General features: G+C 46.7%; 1 protein-coding gene across 8 annotated transcripts in view; it reads left to right on the plus strand.

Annotated features, from left to right (window-relative positions):
* The window catches only part of LTBP3 (latent transforming growth factor beta binding protein 3), a 1979464-nt gene that overhangs the window by 1737249 nt on the left and 219503 nt on the right, over nucleotides 1-22712 (plus strand). For all 8 annotated transcript variants that reach the window (XM_073605046.1, XM_073605047.1, XM_073605043.1 and 5 more), the window contains one exon: nucleotides 2627-2707. In XM_073605046.1, the coding sequence (XP_073461147.1) occupies nucleotides 2627-2707 (81 nt within the window). The remainder of the gene's footprint in view (nucleotides 1-2626; nucleotides 2708-22712) is intronic.

The following is a 22712-nucleotide window of genomic DNA, read 5'->3' on the forward strand; positions in this document are numbered from 1 at the left end:
TATTCTCAAAATCCTTGTGCTCCCTCCACCAGTTGTGCTCTCACCCTACAGGCTTTATAAATGCGCCTTTGAGAATAATAATTCCTCTGGAATGCTCCTTCTGATATTCCTCCTCCTTATAAACTGCCCATGAGCTCAGGTCACATCGATCACCTTTTGATATAATGCCTCCTTATTGCTGCCCATGAACTCCAATCTGCTGCTCAGTACCGGGCTGCCTCCCTCTCTCTCTGTCTTCAGCTCTCACTTCACCTCCTCCCTCTCACTGTCTTCTCTGTGTCCTCAGGCTCTCTCTTAAGGAATGTGGTTAAGTAAAACCTGTGCTTCCTTGTACCTATAAAATATGCTTTGTGTGCTTTGTCTGAGCCTAACTTAAAGAACTAAATTAAAATAGTCAGCGACTGCATAGGTATGGACATAATACAGGACATAATACAGAAGATATTCAGAGACTGCAAACATGATACAAGAGATGGTCAGGGACTGCAGACATGATACAGGAGATGGTCAGAAACTGCAGACATGATACAGAAGATGGTCAGAAACTGCAGACATACTACAGGAGGTAGTCAGAGACTGCAGACATACTACAGGAGATGGTCAGAAACTGCAGACATACTACAGGAGATGGTCAGAGACTTCAGACATGATACAGGAGATGGTCAGAGACTGCAGACATGATACAGGAGATGGTCAGAGACTGCAGACATAGTAAAGGAGATGGTCAGAGACTGCAGACATGATACAGGAGATGGTCAGAGACTGCAGACATGCTCCAAGAGACTGACAAAGACTGCGGACATGCTCCATGAAACTTCAGAGATTGTGAATATGCTCCAAGAAACTGTCAGAGACTGCGAACAAGCTCCAAGAGACTGTCAGAGATTGCGGACATGCTCCAAGAGACTTCAGAGACTGCGGACATGCTCCATGAAACTTCAGAGATGGTGAATATGCTCTAAGAAACTGTCAGAGACTGCGAATATGCTCCAAGAGACTGCCAGAGACTGCGGACATGCTTCAAGAGACTGTCGGAGACTGCAGATATGCTCCAAGAGACTGTCAGAGACTGCAGATATGCTCCAAGAGACTGTCAGAGACTGCAGAAATGCTCCAAGAGACTGTCAGAGGCTATGGACATGCTACAGGAGTTGTTGGAGACTGGGGGCATGCTTCAGCAGTCAGTCATAGACTGGAGACATGGTACATGACAGATTACAGATAAGTGTAGGGGATCAGTGGGCCACACAAAAAGTGGCAATGGGCTACATGTGGCCCCAGGCACAAAGCACTGCATTGTAAGTTTGGAGGGAAGTGCACATGCTTTTTCCAAAACCCAAAGAGCTAGCACTCTTCTCCAGCTCTGGCAACACTGCCAGGATGTTGGCTATGATACATAAAATACAATCTATTGCTAGAGATTGGTGATATGCATGGGCCAGTCTTCACACAGCAAAAATTCTACCACCTGGCAAACCTGAAGACTGGCACAACATAACCTAAAACCCCTCAGCACTCTCCTAAAATGTAAAATGCTGTTAAAGTCCAGCTGAACTTGAAAATGGTCCCTTGCAGTGATGATGTGCCAGCAGTGCAAGGGTTATCTTCATTGTAAGTTTTGTCCGATCTTCTGCTATCCTGATACCATTCAGGCAGTGTGGTGTGCCTCCTCCCCCCTCCTCCTCTGTGTACAGGAGAACATCACAGCACAGGAGGAGGATGGGTGGGTTCCTGCACTGTGTCTGTGTGTAATGCCCCCATACACACGATCAGACTTTCCGACAACAAAACCATAGATTTTTGTTCGAAGGATGTTGGCTCCAACTTGTCTTGCATACACATGGTCACACAAATGTTGGTCAACAATTACGAATGTGGGAACATGGTGACATACAAGACGTACGACGAGCCGAGAAAAAGGAAGTTCAATAGCCAGTGCAGCTCCTTCTGCTTGATTCCGAGCATGCGTGAACTTTTGTGTGTTGGACTTGTGTACAGACGATCGGAAATTCCGACAACAAAGTTTTGTTGGTGGAAAATTGAGAACCTGCTAGCCAACATTTGTTGGTGGAAAGTCCGACAACATATGTTCAATGGAGCATACACACAGTCAGACTTTTAGCCTACAAGCTCACATCCAACATTTGTTGTCAGAAAAATCGATAGTGTGTACGGAGCATAAGAGGCAGAGGGGAGAGATGCGGCTGCCTTGTAAGTGTAACACGTGGCGTGCGGGAACCAAGGCAACCCACACACGCCGCAGCCATTCCGGGACTCAGCCCTGATTCGCTAGGACTCCGGGAGAGGGTCCAATTTGTGGGATAATCCCGGTGAATCAGGGACGGTTGGGAGGTATGTTTGCATTCAGTAATAAATAACACAGAAAGTTAAGCAGAAAGTTGAGACACTGTCAGATTGCATATATACTGTATATAGACTGTATATCTGTATAGATTATCACTTGTTGTCTACATGACACATAATTCTACTGTATCTTTATCCTGTAATGAGTGGCTGTCTCTTGCTTTTGAATTGTTTTATTGCATCATAACCAAAACATTTCACCTGTAAAAAAAAAGAGCTTTTTCTTTTTCAATATTACTCAATGTTTTTGTTTATTTTTCAGCTCTGTCATGTTCAGTTTCTCATAGTGGGGCCAATTCATTCTGGGAGTTCAATGCACACCATGTAAAGAAGTCTCGCAGAGGTAATAAAAACATTTCCTGTTATATAACATAAAATTGTCATGCATGTACAGGTTTTTGGACTTTTTATTCATCAGACATAGAGTGGAACCCAGGTATCAAAAGGATTTGCTGTGTTTCTAATGAAGAATGGCGCTACTTGTGACACTTGTGTCTGTAATTCTGACCTGTCTCAAGCCTAAGGATTAATTCAGACAGGTGGTAATTAGAGATGGGCTGAACACGCCCCTGTTCGGTTCGCACCAGAACTCCCCAACAGAGAAAACTTTCTGAACCGAATGGCGAACCCTAGTCTATGGGACCTGAATTTGAAGAATCAAAATTCCCCATTTTACAGGCTTACATGCAAGTAATTGGCCATAAAAAGCATATGGCGGTCTAGGTACTGCCCTGGTGGACATGTATCAATGCAAAAAAAAAATTTTTTTTCAAAGATTGTTGTTACAGGAGCAGTGATTATAATAATGCTTAAAGTGCAACAATAAAATTGAGAAAATTCCTTTAAATATAGTGCCTGTGTGGTCCACTTAGTCTGCCTGTAAATTGGCACATCTGTACCATTGATATAAACTACTTCAGCAAAGCTGACATTTCTAAGGAAAATAAAAATGAATGAAACTACATTTAAATTGTCAGGAATATAATATAATTGCCGGCAATAGAAAAATGTTTAAAAAAATGACACCCCCCCTAGTCCATACCAGGCCCTTATCTGAGCATGCAGCCCAGCGGGTCAGGAAAGGGGGGGTGAGCGAGCATCCCCCTCCTGAACCATACAAGGGCACATGCCCTCAACTTGGGGGGGCGGGTGCTTTGGGGGGGAGGCTCTGCTTTCTAAAAAGTGATGCAATGCCAAGCTGCAGCTGATTATTGGCATTAGGGATGAGCAGAACACCTCCCAGTTCGGTTTGCGGCAGAACATGTGAACGGACCGAAAGTTTGCGCGAACATTTGAACACCGTTAAAGTCTATGGGACCCGAACGTGAAAAATCAAAAGTGCGGATTTTAAAGGCTGATATGAAAAAACATGCACTGATTACTGTGTAAATGACATTGGCAGTGAGGGGGTTAACCACTAGGGGGCGGGGAGGGGTTAAGTATGTCCTAAGGAATGTTTCTAACTGACAGGGGGTTGGGCTGTGTGTGTGACGTCACTGTTCTCTGCTCCGATGACAGGGAGCAGAGAACAGTGACACTGTCACTAGGCAGAACGGGGAGATTTTTGTTTACGTTAGCATCTCCCTGTTCTTCCTCCCCATGAGGCGATCGCAGGTATCCCCGTGGCGATCGAGTCTGCGGAACCCGCGACCCAACTCACGGAGCCTGCAGCGCGCGCCCGCTTACCACCTCTTAAAGGGGAACGTACAGGTACGTGGTTTTGCCTGTACGTGCCCTTCTGCCGCAGTATATCTGTGTGAGGCGGTCGGCAAGCGGTTAAATAACGTACCTGGGGGGTGACTATAGTATGCCTGTAAAGTGGCACATGTTTCCCATGTTTAGAACAGTCCCTGCACAAAATGACATCTCTAGAGGAATAAAAGTCATTTAAAACTGCTTGCGGCTGTAATGTAATGTTGGGTCCCAGCAATATGGATGAAAATTATTGAGAAAAACAGCATGGGTATCCCCCCCAGCCATTACCAGGCCCTTTGGGTCTTGTATGGATATTAATGGGAACCCCGCACCCAAATTAAAAAAAAGAAAAGGCGTGGGCCCCATAGGCCCTATATACTCTAAACGGCAGTATACAGGCGGTCCAAACAAGAAAGGGACTGTGGGTTTGTTCTTAAGTTGAATCTGTTTGTAATTTGGAACAGGTACATTTTGTAAGTGTAGCTCCAGCCAAAAAATCAATTTTTGAGCTTTTTGGATAACATAGGGAAGGGTTATCACCCCTGTTTTGCTGTCTGTGCCTCTGTTCAGAAGATTTCACCTCACTTTCTGTCCCAATGACAATTGGATTTTGAAAATTTGGGGTTATTAGGGAAACAAGGATTGATGATTAAGCATCAGTGGAAACACCTTTTTCCCATATTAACTCTTACAGGAGAGAATTTCCCTTCCTGGGGTAGATTTCCTCTCACTTCCTGTTGTCTCCGTCCGTTTGTAAGTAGGAGTCATTTGTAAGTCGGATGTTTGAAAGTAGGGGACCACCTGTATATACTATACGGCCTGCCCTATATACTCTGCAGAAAATTGGGCCTTAGGTGTTGGTGGTACCAGAACACTGTAAGCCCTCACAGATACTCTTGGTGGGCGCTGGAGCGGGCCCTGCTCTAAAATATTATATCAAGAATTTTAATTACATACCTCTGTTGAACAGGGGCAGAAAAATGGGGCCTTAGGCACTGGTGGTGGTGCCACAACACTGCAACCCCTCCAAGATACTCTAGCAAAAATTGTAATTACACACCCCTGTTAAACAGGGGCAGAAAAATTGGGCTTTAGGCACTGGTGGTGGTGCCCTGAAACAAAAATGTTCTTAGAAGCTATCAATATGAACATTGAGGAGGAATAGGATAGTCACTCAGCATAACAGGATAGTCACTCAGCATAGGCAGTCTTCAAGGGATTTCACATTCATAAAAAAATTAATTGGTTACATCAGCATCAGGTGCTTGGTAGCTGGTGATCCAAGACTGATTCATTTTTATGAAGGTGAGCCGATCAACTGAGTCTGTGGACAGGCGCACTCTGTGATCGGTTACAAAGCCTCCAGCAGCACTGAATGTGCGTTCAGAAAGAACCTTGGATGCAGGACAGGCCAGTAGCTCAATTGCATATTGTGCAAGCTCTGGCCAGTGATCCATCCTCAAGACCCAGTAATCCAGTGGATTTTCGGTTGGAAAGATCTCCAAGTCTGATCTTGCCCTTAGGTATTCCTGCACCATGTAAATCAGACGCTGGCGATGGTTGCTGGAACCGATCAGACCTTGGGGCTGCGGACTAAAGAATTGTCTGAACGCATCGGTCAGATGGCCACCTTCTCCACCGCTCCTTCTGTGACTGACCGAAGCCTCAGCAACATGTTGTCCAGGAGGACCAGGAAATTGTAACCTCCCAGGCTCTGGAAATGCATTGCACAAACCTTTCTGCAAGGCTTCCCGAAGATGTTTCATCCTCTGCTGCCTCTGCGAAGGCTGGATAAATTCCGCAATCTTACCCTTGTAAAGTGGATCAAGAAGGGTTGCCAGCCAGTAATGATCCCTCTCCTTGATACCACGAATCTGAGGGTCCTTTCACAGGCTTTGTAGGATCAGGGAGGCCATGCAGCGAAGGTTTGCTAAGGCATTTGATCCGGAGTCCTCTGGGTCACTAAGGATGACATGATCCACAGCCAACTCCTCCCAGCCACCTACAAGTCCATGGGTTTCTGGGGACTGAAAACAATCTCTTGAAGACTGCTGCTGATGCTGAGTGCCAGCCTCCACCTCCATGCTGACACAATCCTCATCCTCCTCCTCATCCTCCTCCTCTTCCTATGTGATCGGTGGGCCCGCAGGAATACTGTCTGGATAAAGGGGGCCTTAGGAGGTAAGGAAGTCCTCCTCTTCCTCCCTCTGTTCTGCCTTAAGTGCCCTGTCCATTATTCCACGAAGCGTGTGCTCCAACAGGAAGACAAGAAGGACAGCATTACTGATGCATGCACTGTCACTGCTCACCATCCTTGTGGCCTCCTCAAATGGTGACAGGACAGTGCATACATCCTTGATCAGTAGCCACTGGCGTGGTGAAAAAAGCCAAGCTCCCCTGACCCTGTACTGGTGCCATACTCACACAGGTACTCATTGATGGCCCTCTGTTGCATGTGCAGCTGCTGCAGCATTGCCAACGTTGAGTTCCACCTGGTGGGCATGTCACAAATGAGGCGGTTCTTGGGCAGGTTGCATTCCTTTTGAAGGTCAGCCAGCTGAGCACTGGCATTAGATGACCGGCAGAAATGCTCACAGACCTTCCTGGCCTGCCTCAGGAGATTCTGTAAGCGTGAGTACCTGCACAAGAACTGCTGCACCACCAAATTAAGGACGTGAGCCAAACAGGGAACATGGGTCAAGTGTCCCTGTCAGAGGACAGAGAGGAGGTTGGTGCCATTGATGCAAACCACCATTCCTGGCTGAAGCTGGCGTGGCGTCAACCACCTCTGAATCTGCCCCTGCAGAACTGACAGAATCTTTGCCCCAGTGTGGCTCCTGTCCCCTAAGCAGACCAACTCAAGCACTGAATGGCATCTTTTTGCCTGAGTGCTTGCGTAGCCCCTTGAACGGCTATGGAGCACTGCTGGTTCAGAGGAGAAATCTGCAGAGGAAGAGGCCATAGAGGAAGAAGAAGAGGAGGGGTGGAGGAGAGAGATGTGGCTGAATCATCATTACTAGCATTTTGGAGGCTTTGTTGCAGTGGAACAAGCTCCAACAATACTGCACCCTGTCCTGCATCCTTCCCAGATGCCAGCAGAGTTACCCAGTACACCGTGAAAGAAAGGTAACGTTCCTGTCCATGCCTGCTGGACCATGAGTAAGCGGTAATATGCACCTTACCACTGACTGCCATGTCCAACGAGGCCAAGACATTGCCTTCCACATGTCAGTAGAGAGCCGGAATGCCCTTCCGTGAAAAGAAACAGCGTTTGGGAACCTGCCACTGAGGTACCTCACATTCCACAAATTCACGAAAGGGGGCAGAGTCTACCAGCTGAAAAGGCAGCAGTTGGAGTGCTAGCAATTTAGCCAAGCTAGCATTCAGCCACTGAGCATGTGGATGGCTGGGACCAAATTTCTTTTGACGATTTAGTAACAGGGGTAGTAGCGATAGCAGATTGCCCACAAGTACTTGGCACACTTAATTCTACACCTTCATTCCTCTCAGTGCAGGTTTCTGAGAGGACTGAAGGTATAGTGCGGTTGGAGATCCCAGCTGATGAGGAGCAAGGAGAGGTCCGCCTTGTTCTTTGGTGTGGGTCTTTTAAGTACTGTTGCCAACAGACTGCATGGGAGGTCGACATATGTCTGGTCAAGCATGTGGTGCCCAAGTGGCTGCTGTTTTGGCCATGCTTGATACGCTTCAGACATATGTTGCAAACAGCAACAGTGCGATCTGCCGCACACATATCAAAAAAGGCCCACACCAAAGAACTTTTAAAAATACGCGGGGAGTCAGCAACGCCCTGCACATGTGGAGCTCTGCGGTGTAATGCAGTCGGGTGGCTGCCCTTAAGCTGGCCCCTGGAGGGCATCCTGCCTCATTGGAGATGTGCCTCCTCCTCTCTTCTATCAGGCACCCACGTAGAGTCAGTGACCTCATCATCCCCTCCGTCCTCATCGCTGGAGCAAACCTGGCAGTATGCTGCAGCTGGGGGAACATGACTGCCAGATTCTTGTCCTTCTTGGGCACTCCCTCTCTCTGCGCTCACGTTACTGCCTTCCTCAACCTGGGTACCATCATCGGAGCCTTCAAAACGCTGCGCATCCTCCTGCAGCATGTTCCCGACACTGTGGTCGAACAGTTCGGGGGACTCCTCCGTGAATGATGGTGGGGCTAGGGAAGGAGTGACTGATAACATTGAGCCGATGGAATAGGCCACTTTGGTAGCTGCATTGGCAGGCAAACTACTCTGAGCCTGGGTGACAGAGGATGAGGAGGATGAGGACGGTCTAGTTATCCACTCTACCAACTCTTCTGCATGTTGTGGCTCAACACAGCCAGCTGCTGAAAAAAAAGACAAACGTGCCCCACGGCCACGTGCTGAGGATGCACCGCGTCCACAACCAGCACTGTTGGCTGTAGACACAGAGCCTGCTTGCCCTCTTTTAGTGGCCTGTGAGTGTCTGCCTCTCCTTGGTGGCCTTCCAGACATGCTGTAAAGTTTTATTAGCAAAACACCGCCTGAAGTTTACTAGAAAAAGTACACCAGGAATGGCCTGCAGTCAGATATAGGCTTGGCTAGACTAGAATGCAGTGGATATATATATGTAGGAGACTGTATATATATTTAATGCACTGCAGATCACTGAATCACCTGCCTGCCTGCCTGCCTGCCTGAAAGTGTATTTGAAAACGTACACCAGAAATGGCCTGCAGTCAGATATAGGCTTGGCTAGACTTGAATGCAGTGTATATATATATGTAGGAGACTGTGTATATATATTTAATGCACTGCAGATCACTGAATCACATGCCTGCCTGAAAGTATATTTGAAATCATACACCAGGAATGGCCTGCAGTCAGATATAGGCTTGGCTGGACTGAAATGCAGTGGATATATATGTATGAGAATGTATATATATTTTATGCACTGCAGATCACTGAATCACCTGCCTGCCTGAAAGTGTATTTGAAAACGTACACCAGGAATGGCCTGCAGTCAGATATAGGCTTGGCTAAACTAGAATGCAGTGGATATATATGTAGGAGACTGTATATATATATTTTATGCACTGCAGATCACTGAATCACCAGCCTGCCTGCCTGAAAGTGTATTTGAAACGTACACCAGGAATGGCCTGCAGTCAGATATAGGATCAGCAAAAAAAAAAAAAAGACAAGACAAGGCAAATCTTGTTACACGCACCAGAGTTTTACATTATTCCCCTGATGAAGACACGTGATCCCTGTGTCGAACACGCGTAGGGGAGAGGCCAGGACGGAGCAAGTGGCAGCATTATCTGCTAGTGATGAGACGCCTATCATACCCCCGGATTGTTGTACTATTTGAATGCCTTCTATAGATAAATGTGAAAATCAGAGGTGTTCTGTCACATTAGCAACCATGTAAGGTCAGCAGGTTTGCTGCTGCTTTTAAAATTTAGCATCTAAACAGTCCGTCGGATTTACACATACTGTATTTAAGCATATAAGCTCCATTTTGTGTTGAAAATAACTGTGAAATGTAAAACTCCGGTGGGTGTAATAAGATGTCCGCTTGCCCCCTTCTCCCTCTATCATTACTGTGCAGGAGTGTGGAGTGTAGCAAGATGGCGGTGACGAAATGTCACTGACGAGAAAGCGGCCGCCGGGTGTACCAAGATGGCCGCCGCTCCAGAGCTAGGCTAGGCTGAAGCTGCGGCCTTTCCTATGGCCGAGGCAGCGGAGCGCTCTGTGGATCGCGTGGTGTGCCGATCCGAACAGGTTGACCCATTCGTATCACAAATCGGTGATGATCCGTTGCACCACTAGTCCTAAGTATTCAGACCCTTTGCTCAGTATTAAGTAGAAGCACCCTTTTGATCTAATACAGCCATGAGTCTTTTTGGGAAAGATGCAACAAGTTTTTCACACCTGGATTTGGGGATCCTCTGCAATTCCTCCTTGCAGATCCTCTCCAGTTCTGTCAGGTTGGATGGTAAACGTTAGTGGACAGCCATTTTTAGGTCTCTCCAGAGATGCTCAATTGGGTTTAAGTCAGAGCTTTGGCTGGGCCATTCAAGAACAGTCACAGAGTTGTTGTGAAGCCACTCCTTCATTATTTTAGCTGTGTGCTTAGGGTCATTGTCTTGTTGGAAGGTAAACCTTCGGCCCAGTCTGAGGTCCTGAGCACTCAGGAGAAGGTTTTCGTCCAGGATATCCCTGTACTTGGCCGCATTCATCTTTCCCTCGATTGCAACCAATCGTCCTGTCCCTGCAGCTGAAAAACACCCCCACAGCATGATGCTGTCACCACCATGCTTCACTGTTGGGACTGTATTGGACAGGTGATGAGCAGTGCCTGGTTTTCTACACACATACCGCTTAGAATTAAGGCCAAAAAGTTCTATCTTGGTCTCATCAGACCAGAGAATCTTATTTCTCACCATCTTGGAGTCCTTCAGGTGTTTTTTTAGCAAACTCCATGCGGGCTTTCATGTGTCTTGCACTGAGGAGAGGCTTCCGTTGGGCCACTCTGCCATAAAGCCCCGACTGGTGGAGGGCTGCAGTGATAGTTGGCTTTCTACAACTTTCTCCTATCTCCCGACTGCATCTCTGGAGCTCAGCCACAGTGATCTTTGGGTTCTTCTTTACCTCTCTCACCAAGGCTCTTCTCCCCCGATAGCTCAGTTTGGCCGGACGGCCAGATCTAGAAAGGATTCTGGTCATCCCAAACGTCTTCCATTTAAGGATTATGGAGGCCACTGTGCTCTTAGGAACCATAAGTACAGCAGAAATTTTTTTGTAACCTTGGCCAGATCTGTGCCTTGCCACAATTCTGTCTCTGAGCTCTTCAAGCAGTTCCTTTGACCTCATGATTCTCATTTGCTCTGACATGCACTGTGAGCTGTAAGGTCTTATATAGACAGGTGTGTGGCTTTCCTAATCAAGTCCAATCAGTATAATCAAACACAGCTGGACTCAAATGAAGGTGTAGAACCATCTCAAGGATGATCAGAAGAAATGGACAGCGCTTGAGTTAAATATATTAGTGTCACAGCAAAGGGTCTGAATACTTAGGACCATGTGATATTTCAGTTTTTCTTTTTTAATAAATCTGCAAAAATGTCATCAATTCTGTGTTTTTCTGTCAATATGGGGTGTTGTGTGTACATTAATGAGGAAAAAAAATGAACTTAAATGATTTTAGCAAATGGCTGCAATATAACAAAGAGTGAAAAATGTAAGGGGGTCTGAATACTTTCCGTCCCCACTGTATGTAGGAGACTGTATATATATTTTATGCACTGCAGATCACTGAATCACCTGCCTGCCTGCCTGAAAGTGTATTTGAAAACGTACACCAGGAATGGCCTGCAGTCAGATATAGGCTTGGCTAGACTGAAATGCAGTAGATATAGATATGTAGGAGTCTGTATATAGATTTAATGCACTGCACATGACTGAATCACCTTCCTTGCCTGCCTGAAAGTGTATTTGAAAACGTACACCAGGAAATGCCTGCAGTTAGATATAGGCTTGGCTAGACTAGAATGCAGTGGATATATATGTAGGAGACTGTATATATATATATTATGCACTGCAGCTCACTGAATCACCTGCCTGCCTGACAGAATATTAGAAAAAGTACACCAGGAACAACAGCCTGCAGTCAGATCTAGCTACACTGGATACAGTGGAGATATATATATATATATATATATATATATATATATATATATATATATATATACACACAAGACTGACTGTATATATAAATTAAATGCACTGCAGCTAGCTAAATCCCCTACCTGCCTGAACTATATTGGAAAGAGTACACCAGGAAACGGACTGCAGTCAGATCTAGCTAAACTGGATACAGTGGAGATATATATATATATATATATATATATATATATATATATATATATACAAGACTGACTGTGTATATATATATATATATATATATATATATATATATATATATATATATATATAATATACTGCAGCTAACTGAATCGCCTGCCTGCTCAATCTAAATTAAATGACACTCTCTCTCGGTCAACGTCAGCAACACACTACACACACTACACTACTTATATAGTGTGGAGTGTGGACTTAACCCCCTGAGCCATAATTGGCCAAAGGCACCCTGCCTTTGGCCAATTATGGCTCTCTTTGCTGACGGCGCTGTGATTGGCCAAAGCATGCGGGTCATAGTGCATGCTTGGCCAATCATCAGACAGCAATGCACTGCAATGTCACAGTGCATTATGGAGCGTGACGCACCACTCCAATTTGGCGCGAATGCCCCATAATGTTCGTATTTCGTCGAACGCTCAAACAGCCAATGTTCGGGTCAAACTCATGTTCGACCCGAACATAAAGCTCATCCCTAATCTTGAGTATGCCATCCAGCTCTGGTCACCAGTCCTCAGGAAGGATATTCTGGAACTGGAGAGTCCAGAAAAGGGCAACAAAACTAATAAGAGGACTAAAGGACCTCAGTTACAAGGAACAACTACGCACATTAAACTTATTCTCCTTTGAGAAGAGACTCTTCAGAGGAGATATGATAGTAATATACAAATACCTCAACAGAGATTCTGGCATAGGGAGAAAACTATTCCGTTCCAGAGAGCTTAAAGTGGTTGTAAACCATCAAAAAACAAAAACTACAAGATAGAGGAATAATGAGCTAGTATGCACCGCATACTAGCTTATTATGAAATACTTACCTTAGATCTAAGCTGGTAAAGCGGTCCCTGTACACCACTGTGACTGGAAACATGTCTCCGGAATGTTACTTCTGGGTTCGCAGGCTCCGGCGCTATGATTGCGCATACACACAGGAGCCACCGGTCACGGCACATCAGCTGAAGCAACGGCGCGAACGAGTCGTTGCTTCAGTGCGCATGTACCGATGACGTCAGCACATGCTGATAGATTGGATATCTCTTAAACCATGCAGATTTAGAAGATATCCACGGTACCTACAGGTAAGCCTTATTATAGGCTTACCTGTAGTGAAAAGTGGTTTGTAAGGTTTTACAACCACTTTAAGAAAGCATGCAGCCATTGGATGAAATTAGAAGAAAACCGGTTTAACCCTAAACTGCATAGGGGTTCTTTACTGTCAGAGCGGTAAGGATGTGTAACTCCCTTCCACAAGGGAGTCAGTGGGAAGTGTTGATAGTTTAAAAATAACTCTTAGGCCTCATTCACACGAGGCAGACTCCGCTTCCACGGAGCCCGCCTCGGTCCGCCGGCTCAGCGGGAGATCTCTCCGTTGATCTCCGCTGAGCCGGCGGATGACAGGTCCCTCTCTGCTCACTGAGCGGGGAGGGGCTTGTCAGGCGCTGCTGCTGCCTATGGAGGGATCGGATGAAAACAGACAGGATGTCCATTTTCATCAGATCTCACCCGATCCGATCCGCCAGCGACAGATCCAGATGTAGGGCCATCCGTCTGCTTTTAGTAGATCGGACGGGGTCGGATGTCAGTGGACATGTTTCCGCTGACATCCGTCGCTCCCTAGGCTAACATGGAGCGCTCGTTCAGGTCCGCCGTCAAAACTGACAGGCGGACCTGAACAGTCTGATCGTGTGAAAGGGGCCTAAGTTGGGTGTAGGCAGGTAGAATTTTATGCTGTCCAGGTTGGGAGGGTTAGTGTTAATTGTGTTTCCCTTTTCCTTCTTGGAGGGCTTTACTGGGTCTGACCCCCTGGTTCTGTGTATTATAAAAAGGACAGGGGTCTGGACCTGAGCAAGCAAAAGGGTTACTAAAAGTATCTGGTTGCTGTTGTTACCGTTGCCAGACTCCGTTCCTGTTGCCCTGCTGGATATGCCAAGACAGGAGTACCAGTTAATGCACATCTGTTCTCCAGATCCTTCTACAGCCTAGGGGGATTAGTGGGACCTGCAGTCCACCCTGAAGATGCCAATCCTAGGATACTGCCATCATGGACCACATATGGACTCTTTCCTGTCCAGGTATGCTGAGGCAGCCACAAGCAGGAGTTAGGGATTAGTTTAGTGAAAGACTGTTAGTTGTTTAAGTAAAGCTTTTAAAACTTTGCCTTTGCCTGGTCTGAAGTTACTCAAGGGGTGTAATGCAAGTAACCGGCACCAATAGTGTATAGTTCAGATCACCCAAGCACATTGAGGTATGAAGATAACTGTACAAAAGTTAATGTGGTACAGAAAACAGCAAATGATTACCAAGGGTCAGGGCCGTCTTACTGAGCGGGCACCCCTGGACACTCAGAGCCGGACAAATAGCACTAGCAGTGGGACAAGGGAGTCGGGCTGAGCAGGCACAGGCAGTGCAGCAGGCGATGGCATCTTTGGTTCCACCTGCCAGCTGGGCTGTCACCACCTGTCCTGAGCCTTCCCTGAGTGACTGTAATTAATCATCGCCGAATGTTGGCGGTTCCACCTCCATCTGTAATAAGGAGAGCCGGCAGAACTGTAATCCTTGAAGTGTCGTTTATTGGTACATCAGAGTGACAATAAAACAATAAAGCTGACGCGTTTCAGCAATAGCCTTAGTTGTAGAACCTCCACCTGCTGCCCAGCCAGGCAGGGCCAATCCTGGGCGGGTGCAACGAGCTCAGACACCGCAATCTAAGGCAGAGGGGGCGCTGAAGCTCAAGTGCCACGGATCCACCTCCCGATTTCATCCCCCCACTGGCAGGCAAATTATAGTAGCGCTGATGGCGAGTGGGTCCGAGGAGAAGAAACTATGCTGCTACCCCCCCTCGAGCCGCCACTGTCAGAAGAGGGCTCTATTTCCTGCCTATCCTCCCTCCTTCTGTAAGCAGTGGGGAGAGTGGTTGTGTCTCTGTCTGGAGAGAGCAGCTGCGGGCTTTTCTCCCCCCCATCCTCCTCATGCTGCTGTACTCGGGAACGGAGCCCTCTCCTCCTTCCTATTGGCCAGGTAAAAAATAAATTAAAAAAAGCACAAAGGAGGATCATGGGACATGTATTACCGAGCACTGGCAAGCCCCAGCAATCCTAAGCGGGAAACTGCAGCCCCCAGCATGCCCAGCTGAAGGGGAGGGAGAGAGAGCCAGGCTATGGGTGGCAAGTGACACTCTGAATCTGGTAACAAGGGACTGGTAGTGAGTGACACGCTGAATCTGGTGACAGGGGATGGGTGGCAAGTGACATGTTGAATCTGGTGGCAGGGGACAGGTGTCAAGTGACACGCTGAATCTGGAGGCAGGGGATGGGTGGCAAGTGACACACTTAATCTGGAGGCAGGGGACATGGCAAGTGACACGCTGAATCTGGAGGCAGGTGATGGTGGCAAGTGACATGCTGAATCTGGAGGCAGGTGACAATGGCAAGTGACATGCTGAATCTGGAGGCAGGTGACGATGGCAAGTGGCACGCTGAATCTGGAGGCAGGGGACGGGTGGCAAGTGACACGCTGAATCTGGTGGCAGGGGACCGGTGGCGAGTAACACGCTTAATCTGGAGGCAGGGGACGGGTGGCAAGTGACATGCTGCATCTGGTGGCAGGTGACAGTGGCAAGTGACACGCTGAATCTGGAGGCAGGGGACATGGCAAGTGACACGCTGCATCTGGTGGCAGGTGATGGTGGCAAGTGACACACTGCATCTGGTGGCAGGGGATGGGTAGCAAGTGACATACTGCATCTGGTGACAGGGGACAGGTGGCAAGTAATGCTGAATCTGGTGGCAGGGGACAGTAGCAAGTGACACGCTGCAAAGTAGAAAATATTGTACTTTAATTCTTGAGAGTAGTTGCGTAAATTGGGGCAGGCTTGTAGGGGCCCCATAGCTCTACTTTGCCCAGGGGCCCATGATGCTATTAAGATGGCCCTGCCAAGGGTAACAAAGGTTTCTCTAGCAGCCTGTCGTAAGTCTGTACATGTGACAGATGGGATAGCTTCTGGCAGGAAGAGTTGTTGTCGGCACTCTCTCCAAGAGCACATCGGCAATGCAGAGGTCCTTAGCCTAAGCACAGGTACAGAACAAAAAGATTGAAATTAAGTGCATGCATGGAGTCAGCGCTAGGTGCATGATGGGGATCCATATCATTACTGGAAGTGATATAGCGGCGATACCCTGGACAGGTGGAGAGGGCATAGGCTCTGCGTTTCCCTCCTAAATGCATCAGTGATTATGGTGGTGTATATTGCATAGAGAGAGTTTATTAGAAATCAGTCGCCTGTTCCAGTAAGGGTACCCCATTTGTAAGGCAGTGACCATGACCATAGCGTAACCCAGAGGAACCCACCCTGGGGCAGGCATCTCATGTGACCCTTGTTTGGTGCCCAAGGAGGAGGGAAGCATGGAGGATGTGACTATCACCCTATGATCCCTTGCCTACCCTTACATGTGCATCTTAGCAAATGTAATATACAGGGATATGAAAAATGATATTGACATACACACACTCACACAGGTTGAACTCTAAGGACTGGAGTCTTTATTCAACCTTACCAACTATGTGACATGTGACTATAATAAGTAAGGGTAGTCTTCTCCGGCTATTTGTCTGACACCTTTCTGTAGGACAAGAAATTAGGGGAAACCTCTTTTGTGTGGACATAAGTTAGTAATAATATTTTGACCAGTGGCGGAACAATCAGGGTTGCACCAGTCGCACTTGCAATCGGCAGCTCTGTGGTGCCTGCAAGCCGCGGGATCTCCCTCCAGCGATCAGTTGACTTTCCTCTATACAGTGCAGAGGGGCACATTCAAATTTAACCAAACCAAAAACAGTGGCCTCCGTACTTGCCAACTGTCCCGATCTGTGGAGATCACAAACTCCTCTCCGGCAGTGGATCAGACAGCTCTTGGGTACACTCTCTGCTACTCTTGCAGAACATGCCAGAGGCGGAGCCTGCCAAGGCTTGCATTTTGATTGGGCTGGACTCAGGGAGGGGGTGATGGCGCATGGTCCACCTTCTGGTGCAGGTGCAAGGCTCAAGCTGTATAGAGAGACCCTGTGAGAGACTGGAGCAGATGGTGGAGATACTCTGATAGAGGTAAACTTTGCTAGGTTTCATTAGTCATTCAATCATCTGTTCATCTGTTTGCATAAGCTGATCTCCTTGCTATACAGGTCTATTTCAGCACAACTACTCTTGCTTTTATCTCACCAGCATCACCTTATAAAATGATATACAAATGTACACCTCCACCCTTAACTAAAATAGATGGAACCTCAGCATCTCCTCGGCCAGCCAGTGTAACATTTTGTTGTCAGTAAGCAAGATTACAGATTTAAATGATTATTATTGTTACTGGGACATTAGGCTTCCAATGGAGATGTTCTTAATATGTATGAAGATGTAAAAAATTGCTAAAGTCGCCATATATACTGTGACAGTGTGACTGATTTTTTAAAATTTATTGTTACTGTGAATGTGGATATTTATTTGGGTTTATTATTATAGTTTATAATAAGCTACAATAGGAAATCCACATAAATATCTGCATGTTTGCATTACCGTGAAAGTAATATAAAAGTACAGTCACAGTATATATGGTCACTTTAGCAATTTTTCACATCTTCATGCATTTTATGATAATATCTCAGATAGCATCCTAATGTCCTAGTGACAATAATAATAGCTACATGCAGTATCACCGCTAGCACTGGGCACTCTGAGAATGTACTCTAAATCTCTCATGGGGTGTCCTGGGTCCCTACAGCAGCATCTCTCCCCACTATTCACCACATGTCACAAAAGTTAAATGGTAAACTGCAGTCCTCTTTCACACGTGGCAGATCTGCTTGGGGGACTCACTGTGTGGAGACAGACCTATCAGAGCCCCGTTCTCCTCTATGGGAGATTGGATAAAAATGGACCGCATGTCCGTTTTCATCCAATCCCATCCGATCCGGTCCCCCAGACAGATGAAAAATAGGATCACCATCCGTCTGGATTCCATGGACAGGATCAGACTGGATAGCAGTGGGTGTCAGTGGACATGTCACCGCTGACATCCGCTGCTCCATTGAGGTGAATGGAGCGTCCAATCAGGTCCACCTGAAAAACTGACGGGTGGACCTGATCAAACAGCCCGTGTGAAAGAGGCTTTAGAGACAAGGAAAGCTTCCCCCAAGACATAAATATGTTAATTTTACACTTCTTGTAGAACTAGACCCATATTAAATGAATACCCCATCCCTAATTAAAGTAAATGCCCTTCCTCCAATGGACATGCATTAAAAAAAGGTGTCCCTAAAAACTTTTTTGAAATGTTGGCAGCTATGGGGGTCCCTGACCTAGGCAGGTATCGGCTTCAGTAAACAAGTGATTCACTTTGCTTGTACACTAAAGCCGATACCTGCCCAGGTCAGAAGCCCCTCCCGTCTCCTCTGTATAGACTTGGGAAGTAAACTGCTAGCCGAAGGGACATCCCACAGCTTGCAATGGGAGTAAAGGGCCCTGGATGAGTTCCAAGGGCTGCGGGACGGGGTCAGGGGGGCCCTTCATGGTTTCTTGCACCAGGGCCCTGAAGGTTCTAGTTACGCCACTGATTTTGACAGGGGATCTAAACCTTTTTCACACTAAATAAAAAACAATTTAAAATGATTGCCCCTTTTCCTACTGGGGGAATTTTCCTTGCTTTCTGTTCTGGTTGATATCATTCAAATAGATAAGAAATCTAGAGCTGTGCTGTAAGAAATGTTCAGGGTCAGGTTTTATATTGGTGCAGTGATACTTTTTATAAAGTAGCCATTAGTAGTAGTACATTTTGAAGCACCTGATTAGAGCCAGAGGCTCTAATAGGCTTCAAAATAGGGTGGGCTCAGGGCGCCCAGTTGTGTGATGATAGCAAATAAATTTTCGCTATTTTCAAACTAACCTTCCTCCCCGCCAATCAGGAGGCAGGAGGTCAGACCTATTTCCTGATTGGCCAAAGCACCAGGCCACCCTATTGGATGCATGGTGCTTAGGAAGAGGAGCAAAGGACACACACACTGGAGCTGAGGTCCCTGCCACTTTGGTGCATTGGAGAGGAGCTGCTGCCTAGCACAGCGGTAAGTGCCGGGGGTCTGTCAGAGCCGCGTGTGCACAGGGGGGTTGGGGATGCTGCCAGAGCCGCGAGCCCCGCGAGTGGGGGGGTCGGTGGGCACAGTGGCTGCATAAACTGGGCACAAGTGGCTGCATATACTGGGCACAAGTGGCTGCCTATATTGGGCACAGTGACTGCATATACTGGGCACAAGTGGCTGCATATACTGGGCACAAGTGGCTGCATTTGATGGGCACAAATGGCTCTATATAATGGACACAAGTGGCTGCATTTGATGGGCACAGTGGCTGCATATACTGGGTACAAGTGGCTGCATATACTGGGCACAAGTGGCTGCATTTAATGGGCACAAATGGCTCTATATAATGGGCACAAGTGGCTGCATTTGATGGGCACAGTGGCTGCACATGATGGGCACAGTGGCTGTATTTGGTGGGCACAGTGGCTGTATTTGATGGGTACAGTAGCTATATTTGGTGAGCACAGTGGCTGCACATGATGAGCACAGTGGCTGTATTTGGTGGGCACAGTGGTTGTATTTGGTGGGCACAGTGGCTGCATATGCTGGGCACAGTGGCTGCATTTCATGGCAAAGTGGCTGTATTTGATGAGCACAGTGGCTGAATTTGATGGCCACAGTGGCTGCATATACTGGGCACAAGTGGCTGCATTTGATGGGCACAAGTGGCTGCATTTGATGGGCACAAATGGCTGCATACAATGGGCAAAAGTGTCTGCATTTGATGGGCACAGTGGCTGTATTTGGTGGGCACAGTGGCTGCACATGATGGGCACAGTGACCGTATTTGGTGGGCACAGTGGCTGCACATGATGGGCACAGTGGCTGTATTTGGTGGGCACAGTGGCTGCACATGATGGGCACAGTGGCTGTATTTGGTGGACACATTGGCTGCATATGCTGAACACAGCGGCTGCATATGATGTGCACAGGGGCTGCATTTGATGGCAAAGTGGCTGTATTTGATGGGAACAGTGGCTGCATTTGATGGGCACAGTGGTTGCATTTGATGGGCACAGTGGCTGCGTTTGATGGGCACAGTGGCTGCATTTGATGGGCACAGTGGCTGCATTTGATGGTGCACAGTGGCTCCATTTGATGGGCTTGGATACAAGACATGTAAAGTGCATATAGAACCAGGTAGGTGGCTGTACTGACATCACGTAGTCCCCCGCAGGCGTATCGTCCATGGGTAAGGACTTCCTCAGCGAATAAGTTGGGGACCCGTGTGTCAGTTTCTTTTTATAAATGCTCTAATCCTGGTTTGTGTGAAATGCAATCAAAAACCCTGCCTACCCAGCAGCGGTGAGACGTCTGTCTGGGATGACGCTATTGGCAGCTGAAAGATGTGTCAAAAAGTAACAAACAGCATGATTGGCCATCAAAACTTGCCCAGCACATCGATCACTTCCGGGTTGTGGTGCGCAGCATGATAGGCTAGCAGAGCATCCACAGCAGTCACTTCCAATCGGGGACCTCGTGAGGGAGGGGATTTTCATGGAGCCCTGAGAGGCTCAGGGAGGGGAGCCCCGTTCATCCCCCGAACCCAGGAGGTTGGAGGGATACAAAATTTCAGCAACCAAACCAAGAAGGGGCACACCTGCGGAAAAGAAAAGTAAGAGAGGAAGGAGAGGAGGCAGGAGAGCTGAAAAGAACAAAACCCCAGTAGGGGTGGGGATTTATAACCTGAGTGGGACACCCCTTCATGAGGAGGAAATTAAAGTACTCAATAAGGGTCTTAAATATGCCCCTACCCCTAATCTAAATAAATTTCAAACGTATGTTAACCTGCAAAAATTCATTCGCACTTTGAATGTTAAAAAATACTTTTTGAATACTCCATCTATAAGACCAATGAGTATATCAGTTAACACATCGAATCTTGGTGGTCATCATTCTAATCTTCTGAATAAATCCGTATTTAATCCTCCAACCACTAATACTAAACATCTGGAAGTTTTCAGAAATATGGTTGTGAAGGATTTGGATTTGTTGAAAGTACGGAAGGTTAATGATCCCGTTTATATTAAGAACGGTATTAAATCTCTAACAGAAGGATTTGGTCATACATCCTGCAGACAAGGGGGGGGGGGGTTGGTGGTATTGAGTAAAACATATTACAAGAATGAAATGGAGAACCTTCTCAGTGATACCAATACCTACAGTATTATGGGTAAGGACCCCATGCTTGAGTTTAAGGGATAACTTCCTTGTGGAGAGGGGGAAGCATATAGGAATGCTAAGTGCAAAGGAGGCACTGTATCTGGACCCCTTGTTTTGTCGCACACCTATTATTTACTTCCTTCCTAAGATCCACAAGGATAGTGTCAACCTGCCTGGGAGACCCATAGTGAATGGGATCGACTCGGTTACATCGAGACTTAGCTAATATATCGATACCTTCCTCCAGCCATTGGTACAAAAAACCAACGCATTTCTAAAGGACACCAAGCACATCATACAAATACTAGAGAGTCTTTGACCATTATGTCCTCTTGTCTTTTGATTACGGCTAATGTCGGCTCTCTATATACGATTATTAGCCACGAGGACGCTTTGTCCTCGGTCAATTGGGCTTTGGAATCATCTGGCCTATCTAGAAGACATCATAATTTTTTGATTGACTGCTTAACTTTTTGCCTGTCAAAAATTTTTTTTTGGTATGGCAAGCAGTTCTTTCTCGAGACCAGAGGAGTGGCAATGGGAGCATGGTTTGCTCCCAGTGTTGCCAACTTGTTCATGGCACACTGGGAGGAGGAGGCCGTGTTAAAAAACAAACCCCAGGAATTGATATGTCACCAGAGGTACATTGAGGACCTCATTATGATCTGGGATGGGGATAGAGAGAGCCTGAATGCATTTGTATCCAAATTAAATGCTAATAATAAAAACATTGTTCTTACATGGAATATAAGTACAGACAGAGTGATTTTTCTAGACCTCGACCTGACAAAGGATGGAGATCGGTTTAAAATGATTACTCATTTTAAGGCTACAGATCGGAATGCCTTCATTCCTACTGAGAGTTGCCACCATAGTAAATGGCTGTGCAATATACCCAGAGGGCAATTTATACGGCTGAGGCGCAATTTTACTGATGAAGGTGATTTTGTTTCTCAATCGCAGATCTTGGCCTCACGATTCATAGAGAAGGGTTATGATGGGAGTACTCTGGATAAGGAAATTGAAAAGGTTCGGGTCTTAGATAAGAAAGCATTGGTTTCTAACGCCCCTAAGGCCAATCAGAATGATCTTATTAATACTCAAATGATTTTGGATTTTAATATCCAGTACAGGAAATTCGAGAGGATCGTGCAGAAATACTGGCCAATTCTAAAACACGATAGGATTTTGGGCCAGATCGTCCACAATTTATCTATAAAAGAGCACTCTCACTTAGGGATAAGTTAGCTCCAGGGGTCATCGACCCCCCTATACATTTTGAGAATAGGATTTTTGGCTTTCTCACTGGTTTCCATGCATGCGGTCATTGTCCTGCATGCAGACAAGCTAGAAATAATGTTAAAATGTAAGAATTTTGTGGCATTGGCAACTGGAAAAAGTTATAAAATCAAGGAATTGATCACTTGCAACACAGTTGGAGTCATTTATATGCTGCAGTGTG

The sequence above is a fragment of the Aquarana catesbeiana genome, linkage group LG11, assembly GCF_042186555.1.
Source record: "Aquarana catesbeiana isolate 2022-GZ linkage group LG11, ASM4218655v1, whole genome shotgun sequence".
Classification (NCBI taxonomy): Eukaryota; Metazoa; Chordata; class Amphibia; order Anura; family Ranidae; genus Aquarana; species Aquarana catesbeiana.